This window comes from Somniosus microcephalus, chromosome 6 (genome assembly GCF_052327205.1).
Source record: "Somniosus microcephalus isolate GS21.2 chromosome 6, FLI_Smic_1.0, whole genome shotgun sequence".
Taxonomy (NCBI): domain Eukaryota; kingdom Metazoa; phylum Chordata; class Chondrichthyes; order Squaliformes; family Somniosidae; genus Somniosus; species Somniosus microcephalus.
Window position 1 is genome coordinate 276,046,194 of NC_140992.1, and position 14,936 is coordinate 276,061,129.

The 14,936-nt window shown below is 46.8% G+C and overlaps 1 protein-coding gene across 1 annotated transcript in view; it reads right to left on the reverse strand.

The window, feature by feature from the left end:
- cmtm4 (CKLF-like MARVEL transmembrane domain containing 4) overlaps positions 1-13,263 on the reverse strand; it is a 106,129-nt gene extending 92,866 nt beyond the window's left edge. The window contains exon 1 of the mRNA XM_085991860.1: positions 12,599-13,263. Coding sequence (XP_085847986.1) covers positions 12,599-12,781 — 183 coding nt within the window. The 5' untranslated portion in view covers positions 12,782-13,263. The remainder of the gene's footprint in view (positions 1-12,598) is intronic.
- Between the last annotated feature and the right edge of the window lie 1,673 nt (positions 13,264-14,936).

The window sequence follows — 14,936 nt, forward strand, 5'->3', positions numbered from 1 at the left end:
TGCTGGAAATCTGAAATAGAAACAGAAAATGCTGGAAACGCTCAGCGGGTCAAATCAAATCAAATCAAATCAACTTTTATTGTCATTGTTAGTGCACAAGTGCAGTACAACGAAATGTAGGCTCCCGGCTCCCGAGAGTGTACAATTTGGATTAGGACACTTAAACATTTCAACATACATTTGTACATATATATTAGCATAAATATGACCATAATAAAGTGCATCGGCAGTGTCCGTGGCGAGAGGCAGAGAGTTAACGTTTCAGGTCGATGAGCTTTCATCAGAACTGGAAGAATTGACTTCCCTTTTGTTCGTCCCTCTCCCCGGCTCTGCACTTGCTTATAAACAAACCATCACCTCTCTAACCTTCCCTTTGGTTCTTTCCTCCCCTCCCCCCTTCCCCAGCCCCTACACTTGCTTAAAAATCTGTTACATCTCCAGCTTTTTCCAGTTCTGACGAAGGGTCATCGACCTGAACCGTTAACTCTGTTTCTCTCCCCACAGATGCTGCCTGACCTGCCGAGTATTTCCAGCATTTTCCGTTAAAAAAAAAAAAAATTCAACATTGTTTTCCCAGATACAAAGTTAAATTGGAGATTGCACAGAAAGAAATGTCTAGAGAGTGTGACCTCTGCAAGGGAAAAGGAAAACAAAAACTGAGAATGCGTTTGAAAGCACCAGCTGATCTTCCATGGGCTGGTAGTCTTCAGCCTGGAGACTGGGTATAAACTTTAGTTCTTAACGTGGCCTGTAACTTTAAGGCAACTGTTCCAAAAAAAATTTAAAAAACAAGACTTGTATTCCTACAGCACCTTTCACCACATCAGGACGTCTCACAGCACTTTTACAGCCAATGAAGCACTTTTTGAAGTGTAGTCACTGTTGTAATGTAGGAAATGCGGCAGCCAATTTGCGCTCAGCAAGCTCTCACAAACAGCAATGTGATAATGACCCGATAATTATACAAAATCTGGTTAAATGCAAATTTTTCTTTTCTTTGTTTTCAATGGAGAGTAAAATCAGGCGGGGTGAAAAACAACGTTCCCTTTAAGATGGGCTCCAGGGGTCCTGCGCAGCCGGTGAGCCGGCTTTTACATTGGGGAAAAAAAACGCGCATGCACGGGACTTTCGAAGGGAGCCGTGCAGCCCCTTAAAGGGGCCGCGTGGCCCAAAAAAGAGTTATGGGGTACATGGATGTCAAAACCAGCATTGCACCCAATCCCATCAGCTCCCCAATGGGTGGGTTTGGGTACAATTGCCCCCCACCCCACATGATGTTACCATCAGCTCAGTGCATCCTTCTTAGGCAGTCCCTCAGAACCGAGGATGACTTGCTTCCACATTAAAAATGAGTTCTCAGGTGACTGATGAGTCCAATGCGGGACCTACAGTCTCTGTCACAGGTGGGGCAGACGGTGGTTGAAGGGGCGGGTGGGGTGCTTGGGTTGACGTGCGCTCCTTGCGCTTGGCTTCCGCTTGCTCCCGGCGAAGAGACTCGAGGTGTTCGGCGCCTTCCCGGGTGCTTCTCCTCCACTTTGTGCGGTTTTGGGCCAGGGATTCCCAGGTGTCGGTGGGGATGTTGCACTTTTTCAAGGAGGCTTTGAGGGTGTCCTTGAAGCGTTTCCTCTGCCCACCTGGGGCTCTCTTGCCGTGCCGGAGCTCCGAGTAGAGCGCTTGTTTTGGGAGTCTCGTATCGGGCTTGTGGACGATGTGACCCGTCCATCGGAGCTGACTGAGCGTGGTCAAAGCTTCGATGCTGGGGATGTTGGCCTGAGCGAGAACACTGACGTTGGTGCGCCTATCCTGCCAATGGATTTGCAGGATCTTGCGGAGGCAGCGTTGGTGGTACCTCTCCAGTGCTTTGAGGTGCCTGCTGTACATGGTCCATGTCTCTGACGCATACAGCAGGGCGGGTATCACTGCTGCTCTGTAGACCATGAGCTTAGTGCTGGGTTTGAGGTCCTGGTCTTCAAACACTCTCTTCCTCAAGTGACCGAAGGCTGCACTGGCACACTGAAGGCGGTGTTGGACTTCGTCATCGACGTCTGCCCTTGTTGACAGTAACTCCTCACTAGTGCATCCTAGACGGCTAAAAACAATGATTTGATTCTTCTGGAGTTGGGACCAGCCGGGGAAGTTCATCGAGGCAAAAAGAGGTCAAGCAGTTCATTTGGGTCTTAGTGGAGCACTTTCAACAGACAACTCAACAGAGTGTGACGGGAATGCCACAGAAGCTGGGATTCGACAGCATAAGCAGAGATCCGACGAGCATATTTCAAACTGTCAGCTTGGCTCAGCTGGTAGCACACTCTCATCTCAGGGTTAGTGAGTCATCAGTTCAAATCCCATAATCCAGGCAGACACTTCAAATGTACATAGGAACAGGAGCAGGTTATGGCCGGATGCTCTGTCATAATCACACCGTAGGCCCTTTTCTGACAGCATAGGAACAGGAGGAGGCCATTCAGCCCCTCGAACCTGTTCCGCCATTGAATTAGATCATGGCTGATCTGTATCTTAACTCCATCTACCTGCCTTGGTTCCATAACCCTTAATAACCTTACGCCACAAAAATCGATCAATCTCAGTTCTGAGATTTTCAATTGACCCCCAGCCTCAACAGCTTTTTTTTGGGGTGGGGGTGGATGTGGATGGGGAGAGAGAGGAGAGTTCGATTTCCACTACCCTTTGTGTGAAGAAGTGCTTCCTGACATCACCCCTGGCTCTAATTTTAAGTTTCTGCCCCCTTGTTCTGGACTCCCCCCACCAGAGGAAATAGTTTCTCTCTATCTACCCGATCGAATCCTTTAATCATCTTAAACACCCTGATTAGATCACCCCTTAATCTTCCAAACTCAAGGGAATACAAGCCCAGTCTGTGCAAAATAACAACAGAAAATGCTGGAAAAACTCAGCAGGCCAGGCAACGTCCATGGAGAGAGAAATAGAGTCAACATTTCGGGGTGAAACCCTTCTGTGCAACCTGTCCTCAATTTAACCCTTTTAGCCCCGGTATCATTCTGGTGAATCTGCAACGCACTGTGCCCCCTCCAATATATCCTTCCTGAGGTGCGGTTTCCCAGGACTGAACGCAGTGTCCAGGCGGGGTCTAACCAGAGCTCTGTACAGCTGTAACATAACTTCCAATTCAATTCAATTCAATTCAAATCGCTTTATTGGCATGATGACAAGGTACATCTTATGTTGCCAAAGCATCGAAAAACATTTATGGTTGAACACATAAACGCAGGTCTATCCATACAGTGTATAAACAGATATATCCCCGAGTGTATAAATATACATTCATATAATTTGTATATACTCTTTTCTTAGATTTAATGGTTGTCCCTCTGTTTATGGCAAGCTGTAACATAGTGTGCCGCTAAGGTTACACAATTTCTCTGTTCCCCTAGTAGGTATGGGAGTTTTTGGTCGTCATTCAAATTTCTGAATTCAGGGCATATTTTTGTGAATTTTGGGTAGAATTATGCCCTGATATTTTCTACAAGCTGTGAGGAAGTGCATCTCTGTCTCCACCACTCCCTGACTGCAGTGAGAGCATATCCTGTCCTCTCTTGGTAGCCGGGTCTGCCTGTGTCTGCCTTTTTCGATGGCCAGGCTATGTTCACTAAGTCTGTACATTGTCAAGGTTTTTCTCAGTTTGCTATCCTTTACCATGGTCAGGTAATCAGCCATGTTGTATTGTCTGTTTAGGGCCAAGTAGCAATTGAGTTTGTTTTGGGTTTTTGTTGTTTCTGCCCAATATGACAGATATTTTTCCTTTTGCTTAGTGACGATTGTGTTGGGTCGAATTCTCTGTGTTACGATGTCACTGTCCTGGGGCTGGTTATTGTTAGTAGTGTTAGTAGTAACTTCACTGAGTCCCAGGACTAGTTGACTGAGGGTATTCTTCTTTATGGTCCTCTCTTGGCATTTCAGGGCTTCGTAATGATAACATTGGGGGTTGCTCATTTTTAGGTGTTTCCAAAATTGGTGGCTCTTTTTTGGATAGTAATTATTAATGGATATTGGCCTAGTTCTGCCCTGCATGCATTGTTTATGGTTTTCCTTTGAGTCCGGAGGATACTTTTACAGAATTCTGCATGTAGGATCTCAATTGGGTGTTTGTCCCATTTTGCTAATTCTTGTTGTGTTAGCGGTCCCCACACCTCACTGCCATAGAGTGCAATTGGTTCAATTACTGATTTAAAAATTTTGAGCCAAATGCTAATTCGGATTTCTATTTGGATTGATTTTTTAATGGCATAGAAAGCCCTTCTTGCTTTCTCTTTCAGTTCATTCACAGCCAGATGAAAATTTCCCGTAGAACTAATTTTTAAGCCCAAGTATGTGTAGTTAGTGGTTTGTTCAATTTTAGTTGTTCCTAGTGTGAAATTTATTTTGGGTCCCTGATGTCTGGATCTTTGCTGGAACACAAGGACTTTGGTTTTTTGGGGGTTTATTGTCAGGGCCCAGGTCTGACAGAACGACTCTAGCAGATCCAGGTTCTGCTGTAGGCCCTCCTTAGTTGGTGACAGTAGAACCAGGTCATCTGCATAGAGGAGGAATTTAACCTTGGATTCATATAGGGTGAGGCCGGGTGCTGTAGATTGTTCAAGTAGTTTTGCCAATTCATTTATGTAAATATTAAAGAGTGTCGGTGAGATGGGCGAGCCCTGCGTCACACCACGCCCCTGTGGGAAGTATTTTGTTTGTTTGTCTCCTATTTTAACTGCACATTTATTGTTTGTATACATTGATTTAATTACATCATATGTTTTTCCCCCTACACCACTTTCAATAAGTTTCAAGAATAGACCGTCGTGCCAGATGGAATCGAAAGCCATTTGCACTCCAGCCCTCGAGATAAAAGCCAACATTCTAGTCCATACGTGACAGGCGCTCTTTAAATGCAAGTTCTTTCTTTCTTGTTTACAGCTCTTAGTCTTCCTGGACAGAGAGTGGGTGCGGTGCAAATATTGCTTTCGCCTGCACTTCCCTCCACAGCCCGGCCGAGCTGGTAAGACAGGATGAACCGGTTCAATCTCACCACAGAGTCCAGACAGCCAGAGGTACCTGCAGGACTGGTCTGGCCAGCTCTCCCGCCCTTTCATATACACAAAACACTAAAAGGTTAAAGTTTGTGAGTTGTTGAGTCGAACAGGCTCGCTGCCCCTTTTTTTTGGTACTCTGCAAAAAAATTCACAGCGAGGGGGTCGGGAATGGGATCGGTGGGAAAAGAGGTTTCGACTGCAGACTGTTAACGCCCAGCTTAAAGCTTGGAACTTTTCAAACAATTAATTCATAAAGCAGACTGTTTCAAAGATAAATCTCCCAGACACCCCGGGAGAAAAATTATAGGGTCATTAAAAAAATCCAACGCTGGGGTTCTTGCCCCCCCCCCCGAATTGTTTACTAGTTATAAAAATATTGAACATGGGGAATAAAGGCTGCTTGACTCATCTCTGTAATCTCCTCCAGCCCCACTGCCTCCCGCCTATTCCACCCTCTTGAGCATCCCTGATTTCCATCGCTCCACCATTGGCGGACGTGCCTTCAGCTGCCTGGGTCCTAAGCTCTGGAATTCCCTCCCTAAACCTCTCCGCCTCTCTCTCCTCCTTAAAACCTACCTCTTTGACCAAGCTTTTGGCCATCTGCCCTAGTTTCACCTTATATGGCTCGGTGTCGAATTTTGTTTTATGACACTGCTGTGAAGCACCTTGGGACGTTTTACTATGTTATATAAATACAAGTTGTTGTTGTTGTAGTAGTGGAGGACCAATCAAGTGAAAGCTAACCAGCCTCACAACTTTAGATCATAGTCTCCATTTTCTCGGACAGCAGGTGCTGGTAGTGATTCTGCTGTAACCGTTTACTCCTCCTCTCGACCCATCTTTTGTTTCGTTACTTGTCCCATTACCAACACCCCCTTTTGCCTCGCACCATCATCCCTTTTGTCATTTAATCTCTCCTGCCTTCCGCCCTATCACAGACCTGCTGCCCCTTTGTCCTTTCCTCCCCTCCCTTTTCTTGGCTCTGAACTTGCTTAAAACCTATTAACTCTCTAACTTCCACTTCTGATGCAAGGTCATCGACCTGAGAGAGAAAGAGAAACTGAACTAGAACTGAGTCAGAGAGAGAGAAATAGTGAGTTGGAAACAGACAGAACTAGAGAGAGCTGGAGGGAGAGAGAGAGAAAGGAGTTAGGGGCAGATAGAGAAAGTTAGAAATAGGGCGAGAGACAGAGTTAGAGAGAAACAGGGATGGAATTTCCTGTGTATGTGACCAGACACTCGAGCCTGCTCCGCCATTCAATAAGATCATGGCTGATCATCGACCTCAGCTCCACTTTCCCGCCCGATCCCCATATCCCTCGATTCCCCTGGAGTCCAAAAATCTATCGATCTCAGCCTTGAATATACTCAACGACTGCGCATCCACAGCCCTCTGGGGAAGAGAATTCCAAAGATTCACCACCCTCGGAGTGAAGAAATTCCTCATCTCGGTCTTAAATGACCAACCCCTTATCCTGAGACTATGCCCCCTAGTTCTAGACTCCAGCCAGGGAAACAGCCTCTCGGCATCTACCCTGCCAATCTCCTTCAGAATCTTGTATGTTTCAATGAGTTCACCTGAACTCCAGAAAGTATCGGCCCATTCTACACAATCTCTCATCATAGGACGGCCCTCTCATCCCAGGAATCAATCTAGTGAACCTACGTTGTATATCCCTCCTTAGATAGATAAGGAGACCAAAACTGTGCACAGTACTCCCGGTGTGGTCTCACCAAGGCCCTGTACAATTGGAGCACGACTTCCTCTCTCTTATACTCCAACCCCTTGCAATAAAGGCCAACATGCCATTTGCCTTCCTTATTGCTTGCTGTACCTGCATGCTAGCTTTCTGTGTTTCTTGCACAAGGAATCTCTCTGAACACCAACATTTAAAAGTTTCTCACCATTTCTGGTGGCATAGTGGTTAGCACTGTTGCCTCACAGCGCCAAGGACCCGGGTTCAAATCCGGCCTCGGGTGACTGTGTGGAGTTTGCACATTCTCCCCGTGTTTGCGTGGGTTTCCTCCGGGTGCTCCGGTTTCCTCCCACAGTCCAAAGATGTGCGGGTTAGGTTGATTGGCTATGATAAATTGACCCTTAGTGTTAGGGGGATTAAAATATGTGGGGTTACGGGGATAGGGTGGGATATGTGTCGGTGCAGGCTCGATGGGCCGAAATGGCCTCTATCTGCACTGTGGGGTTTCTGTGATTCTGTGATTTACTTTTGAACTGTAGTCACTGTTGTAATGTAGGAAACGCGGCAGCCAATTTGCACACAGCAAGCTCCCACAAACAGCAGTGTGATAATGACCAGATAATCTGTTTTAGTGATGTTGATTGAGGGATAAATATTGGCCCCAGGACTCCCCTGCTCTTCTTCGAAATAGTGCCGTGGGATCTTTTACATCCACCTGAGAGAGCAGACGGGGCCTCGGTTTAACGTCTCATCTGAAAGACGGTACCTCCAACGGTGCAGCACTCCCTCAGTACTGCACTGGAGCGTCAGCCTGGATTTTGTGCTCAAGTCTATGTAATGGGGCTCAAACCCACGACCTTCTGACTCAGTGGCGAGATAGAGCGACCCACTGAGCCACGGCCGACACCACTGTACTACCGACGGGCGATAGTAACCTCAGTCGTGCACAATGCTGATAGCCAGACTCTAGGAAAGGCGGCCCAAATACCGTCGCACTGGGAATGTAACGCACGCAGACCTTCGATGTAACGTTTAGTCTCGCTCTGCCAAGGACACTGTACAGAGTACACAAACCGTCAGATAAGGTGCTAGCACTCGATTGGAGCACTCGATTCACCCCTTGGATCTGGGTTAAAACCCAGCCCAGAATCAAGTCGTTTTCCGCCTCTGCAGCCACCTCCTATCCCAACTCATTCCTCCACATAGTCCCAACAGCGTGGAACCCTTTACTATAAAGAAAGACTTATATTATTTCTACAGCGCCTTTCACGACCAACTGACGTCCCAAAGAGCTTTACAGCCAATGAAGTACTTTTGAAGTGTAGTCACTGTTATAATGTAGGGACTGTGGGTTCAAGTCCCACTCCAGAGACTTGAGCACAACAATCGAGGCTGACACTCCCAGTGCAGTGCTGAGGGAGTGCTGCACTGTCGGAGGTGCCGTCTTTTGGATGAGATGTTAAACCGAGGCTCTGTCTGCCCCCTCAGCTGGGTGTAAATGATCCCATAGCACTCTTTCGAAGAAGAGCAGGGGAGTTATCCCCGGTGTCCTGGGCCAATATTTATCCCTCAATCAGTCTCATCTAAAAGACGACACCTGCGACTGTGCAGCACCCCCTCGGCACTGCACTGGGAGTGTCCGCCTAGATTATTCTGCTCATGTCTCTGGAGTGGGACTTGAACCCACAGTCCCTACATTACAACAGTGACTACACTCGGTCTCCCCTTCTTCCTACAATCTGAAGGCTTTTAAAACCCAGCTCACCTACCTTACCAACACTAAGCGACGGTTTTACAATGGAAGAGCGAAGATTGAGGGCGGTAAGGAGTTCCGCAGTAGAGTTAGAGTAGGTGAAAAGAAAGAAATGACTTGCATTTCTATAGCGCCTTTCATGGCCTCAGGACGTCCCAAAGCGCTTTACAGCCAATGAAGTACTTTTTGAAGTGTAGCCACTGTTGTAATGTAGGAAACACGGCAGCCAATTTGTGCACAGCAAGCTCCCAGAAACAGCAATGTGATAATTAAATAGTGGCTGTGGGATCTTTTATGTCCACCTGAGAGAGCAGATGGGGGCCTCGGTTTAACGTCACACCCGAAAGACGGCACCTCCGACAGTGCAGCACTCCCTCGGCACTGCATTGCGAGTGTCAGCCTAGATCAGGTGCTCAAGTCTCTGGAGTGGGGCTTGAACCCACGACCTCATGACACAGAAGCGAGAGCGTGTGACCCACAGAGCCAAGGCCGCAAGAGACGACGTGATGAGTTTTGATATCAAAAACAGTGCCAACACAACGAGAAGGAAGTGTGTAGGATGGCGTTTACAGGAGCATCGTCTGTAGGTCGAGAGTCAGACTTGCGCAGTAAAGTACAATAGCGTGACCGATATGTCACCAGAACCTCAGGACGTACGACAGATTCTCAGTGACTCCCACTGAACTGGAACAGCCAATCCCGCTCCAGCAGCATGGCAGGTCTCTCTCACTCCTGTTGGCATTGTGCCCACAGGTTTACCTGCAACTTGTTGCGCCACATTTGAAATGAGACCCAGTCTGAATACAATACCAACAACCGAGGTGCGAACAGTTCCTGAAAATTGAAACCCTGAACCTGAAAGGACTCCAAGATTCAGAGACCTCCTCAGACTCCTTCAACCTTTCCTTCATTCTACAATCGACAGGCTTCTTAATACTCAAAGATAGCAAAATACTGCGGACGCTGGAAATCCGAAATAACAACAGAAAATGTTGGAAAAACTCAGCAGGCCAGGAGGGCAGCATCCGTGGAGAGAGAAACAGAGTCAATGTTTCAGGTCGATGACCTATTGTCTGACGAAAGGTCATCGACCTGAAACGTTAACTCTGTTTCTCTCTCCACGGATGCTGCCCTGGACTGCTGAGTTTTTCCAACATTTTCTGTTGTTATTTCTTAATACTCAAGCTTGTTGTCATCTAACCATTGCACCTCGGCTTTTCTCTGCTGTTCCCTTTAACCATGGCAGTGTTCTGCATGGTGTGACTTGGCTCACGCACTGCATTCCTCAACAATAAACAAGCGAAAATGCTTGCAAGCCACAAATTCTAAAATGCTCCGCAACTCATGACAAGAGAGTCGTGGAATTGAATCCTCGTTGTGAATCGGGTGTTGGGAGGAGAGAGAGTTACAACCTTTCAACAGAGAGGCTAAAAGATGGGTTAAAAAAAAAAGAATTGGACCCATGTGCACTGTCTCGACAGATATCTCTTTCCACTAGTGGGGCCCATCATCCTAGGGCTGATCCAACCCAATTCACAAATAAGCACAAGCACTGCAAAAATGTGCATGTCTACGAAGATGAGTAAGGGAGTTCTCGCCGGTGTCCTGGGCCAATATTTATCCCTCAACCAACATCGCTAAAAAAAACAGATGATCGGGTCATTATCACATTGCTGTTTGTGGGAGCTTGCTGTGTGCAAATTGGCTGCCACGTTTCCTACATTACAACAGTGACTACACTTCAAAAAGTACTTCATTGGCTGTAAAGCGCTTTGGGACATCCTGAGGTTGTGAAAGGCGCTACAGAAAGGCAAGTCTTTCTTTCAAATTCTCTTCTTCTTAAAACTGTTTCAGAGTCCCCGACAAAGTAGAAAAGGGAAGAAATATGGGAGGGGAATGGAGTCAGATCAAAAGGGGCGGCCAAATCGAAAAGTTTTTAAGCGGGTCTTCTGAAGGGTCGGTGGTAGCGAGGCAAAGTGCCTTATCTGAGGAAGGATGTTCTTGCCATGGAAGGAATGCAGCGAAGATTCACCAGACTGATACCTGGGATGGCAGGAATGACGTATGAGGAGAGGTTGGGTCGATTGGGCTTATACTCGTTGGAGTTTAGAAGAATGAGAGGGGATCTCATTGAAACTTATAAAATTCTAACAGAACTAGACAGACTAGATGCAGGAAGGATGTTCCCGATGGCCGGGGAGTCCAGAACCAGGGGTCACAGTCTAAGGATAAGGGGTAAGCCATTTAGGACAGAGATGAGGAGGAATTTCTTCACCCAGAGAGTGGTGAACCTGTGGAATTCTCTACCAAAGAAGGTAGTAGAGGCCAATTCATTAAATATATTCAAGAAGGAGTTGGATATATTTCTTAAGGCTAAAGGGATCAAGGGGTATGGGGAGAAAGCAGGGACCGGGTACTGAATTTGGATGATCGGCCATGATCTCATTGAATGGCGGAGCAGGCTCGAGGGGCCGAATGGCCTACTCCTGCTCCTATCTTCTATGTTTCTATAGAGAAACTTTCCAAGGCTGGGTGCGCAAAGGAATAAATCGGCCTCAAGCTGCAGTAAGGGACAAGCACAGAAAATCGTTCAAACAGGAGGATAAACTAATTAAAGCAGCGTTATCTCCAGCTCCCCAGTACATCGGACGAGATCAGTAACTTTTACCATGAGCCTGTGGGAATTCCAGATAACATGGGGAAAAGGAAATAAACAAACAGACTGGAGGAAGGGAGGAGATAAACCAACATTGGTGCTGATTCCCATCTCGCAACACAGTCATCGGAGCAGCATTACTGTCCCAGTTCACAACACAGTAATCGGCCCCCAACCCGGCAAGGCATTTAGAACAAGTTTCACTGTTAAAACATTACTGCACATGTTAGGCTCCCCCAGTGATTATCTGGGTGAAGCACCTCCCAAGCATAGCTCAGCATGGTCCAAGGCTTCACCTCGGGACTGTACTGATTTGACTTGGCTTCAGCGAGAGCAGGAGGCTGTCACAACAGACCTCAGCACCACTGAGCAATTTGGGGTGGTGGGGGTGGGGATGGTGCAAAGGGAAAAGAGATACAAAGAATGAACTTGCATTTCTATAGCGCCTTTCACGACCTCAGGACAGCCCAAAGTGCTTTACAGCCAATGAAGTACTTTTTGAAATGCAGTCACTGTTGAAATGTAGGAAACGCAGCAGCCAATTTGCACACAGCAAGCTCCCACAAACAGCAATGTGATAATGACCGGATAATCTGTTTTTAGTGATGTTGATTGAGGGATAAATATTGGCCCCAGGACACCAGGGAGAACTCCCCCCTGTTCTTCTTCAATGTAGTGGCCGTTGGGATCTTTCATGCCTAGTCGAGAGCGCGCAGACGGGACCCTCGGTTTAATGTTTCATCTGAAAGACAGCCCCTCCGACAGTGCGGCGCTCCCTCAGCACTGACACTGGGAGCGCCAGCCTGGATTATGGGGCTCAAGTCTCTGGAGCGGGGGGGGACTTGAACCCACGAACCTTGTAACTCAAGAAGTGAGAGAGGGTGCTGCCCACTGAGCCAGGGCTAACATGATGGGCCGAATGGCCACATAGAAACATAGAAGATAGGAGCAGTAGTAGGCCATTCGGCCCCTCGAGCCTCCTCTAGCATTCAATGAGATCATGGCTGATCATCCAAATTCAGTACCCTTCTCCCCATATCCCTTGATCCCTTTAGCCTTAAGAAATATATCCAACTCCTTAATGAATTGGCCTCCACTGCCTTGTGTGGTAGAGAATTCCACAGGTTCACCACTCTCTGGGTGAAGAAATTCCTCCTCATCTCAGTCCTAAATGGCTTACCCCTTATCCTTAGACTGTGACCCCGGGTTCTGGACTCCCCCGCCATCAGGAACATCCTTCCTGCATCTAGTCTGTCCAGTCCTGTTAGAATTTTATAAGTTTCTATGCCGTAAATTTCTACATGATTTAAATTTCTATGACAGTTAAATGGAAAGCTGTAGGCCTGTTTTTGTTAAACCCCATCATACAGAAATGTGTGTGTCTGTGTGTCTGTATGTATTTTTATAAATCGCGCTGGTATTTTCAAGTCAGACTCACCACTTCCAGCATCTTGAGGATGCCGAAGATGGATCGCAGGTAGTCGGTGTCGCACCTGATGTCCAGTCGGTGTGTGGCGATGACCGGCTCGGTGGTGGGCTGGTACGGGCTGCTGGCTCCGGACATCATGGAAGTACTGGAGGCTTCCCCCTCGTAACCATCCACCTCCTCGGCATTCCTCATCCTCCCCAACAGGCGCAGGCAGACCGCTTTAAAACACACAGCGGGAGAACTGAGAAAACAAACCCAAATCGCAGCAGCGAGAAATAATGCTGCGGAGGGGGGGAGGAGGAAACAAATTAAATGCAACTAAAAAAAAATGCACCCTGGACAATAAAATGAATGCAGCTTTTCTGTAGAAAACTTTTCCCCCACTTCTCTTTAAAGGGGCTCCCGGTGGGGTTGGGGGAGTAAATGATTTGGAGTTAAAAATTCCAAGGGCTGGGGGAGAGGCAGTGACTGTTCACACAAAGCCCGCAGCAACAGGTCGGGCTCCCGGGCTCTGGGCTAGGCTGCTGCGGGCAGGCGAAGTGCGGGGAGTCCCTCTCTCTCTCTCGCTGCTCGCTGCTCTCTGCTCCCAGCTCCGGCTCTCCTCCTCCTCCTCTCGGGCTCCCTCTCCCTGCCGCTCTCGCCTCTCTTCCGAAATCCAAACCTTCAGCCCGCCTCCCTCTGGACTGCTTTCCCCCTCCCCTTCTCTCTCTCTGTGTGACCATTCTCTCCCTCTTCCTCTCACTATTCCCAGCTGTAATCCCAGCCTCTCCCCTTCCCCAGTGTCGATGCTCACAGTCTCTCTCTATTGACAGTCTCTATTCCAATTCCAATTCCAATTAAAATGCTTTATTGGCATGAAAGTTTACAGAGAACCATATTGCCAAAGCTTACATAGCAAAAAGGTACAGTTTTCCAACATTCTGTAGGTGTCAATCGATTTGACATTTGTTGGGTACATACAATATTACTTTTAAACAATATTAATTTTAAACAGTCTTTGTACTTCATTTGGTACGTTCAATATTAATTTTAAACAGTCTTAATTTTAAACAGTCCTCAGGTTGTGACATGTTGTTACATATTTGGCCCCAAGGTATGGTCTGTCTCCTTCTCCTAGGACTAATCTCAATTTTGACAGATCATCCAATTCCTTGAAATCTGGGGTTGTTTGGCTTAGCTTGTTGAATAATATGTTTCTTGATGTGTTGAATTTTTCGCATTTTAGGAGGAAATGCATTTCTGTTTCAACCTCGCCAGCCAGACATTGATCGCATATTCTATTCTCTCTAGGCTGCCAGGATTTCTTGTATCTGCCTTTTTCAATTTCCAGTTGGTGGTCGCTTAGTCTGTACCTGGTGAGGGTCTGTCTCTGTTTTGTGTCTCTGATGGTCGTGAGGTAGTCTGCCAGTTTATATTCTCACTCTCTCTTCCCTCTCTCTCTCTCTATTCCTATTCCCACGACATGTAAACGCAGATCTAGACATACAGTGTTAGACAAATATACCCATGTATACATAAATATACACACATATAATATGCATATAATCTTTTAGATTTAATGGTCACTGGTTGTCCCTCTGCTTATGGCAAGCTGTAACATAGTTTGCCGCTAAAGTTACGCATTTTCTCTGTTCCCCTAATAGATATGGGAGTTTTTGGTGGTCATTCAAATTTTTGAATTCAGGGCATATTTTTGTGAATTTTGGGTCGAAATTCCCCCTTATGCCCTGATAGATTCCACAAGTTGTGAGGAAGTGCATCTCTGTCTCCACCACTCCCTGACTGCAGTGAGAACATATCCTGTCCTCTCTGGGCAGCCAGGTCTGCCTGTGTCTGCCTTTTTCGATGGCCAGGCTATGCTCACTAAGTCTGTACATTGTCAAGGTTTTTCTCAATTTGCTATCTTTTACCATGGTCAGGTATTCAGCCATGGTGTATTGTCTGTTTAGGGCCAAATAGCAATCGAGTTTGTTTTGGGTTTTTGTCGTTTCTGTCCAATAGGTCAAATATTTTTCCTTTTGTTTAGTGACAATTGTGTTGGGTCGAATTCTCTGTGCTAGGATGTCACTGTCCTGGGGCTGATTATTATTAGTAGTGTTAGTAGTTACTTCACTGAGTCCCAGGGCCAGTTGACTGAGGGGACTCTTCTCTATGATCATCTCTTGGCATTTCAGGGCTTCGTAATGATAGTAGTGGGGGTTGCTCATTTTTAGGTGTTTCCAAAATTTGATGGCTCTTTTTTGGATATTAATTAGTAGTGGATATTGGCCTAGTTCTGCCCTGCATGCATTGTTTGCGGTTTTCCTCTGAGTCCGGAGGATACTTTTACAGAATTCCACATGTAGGA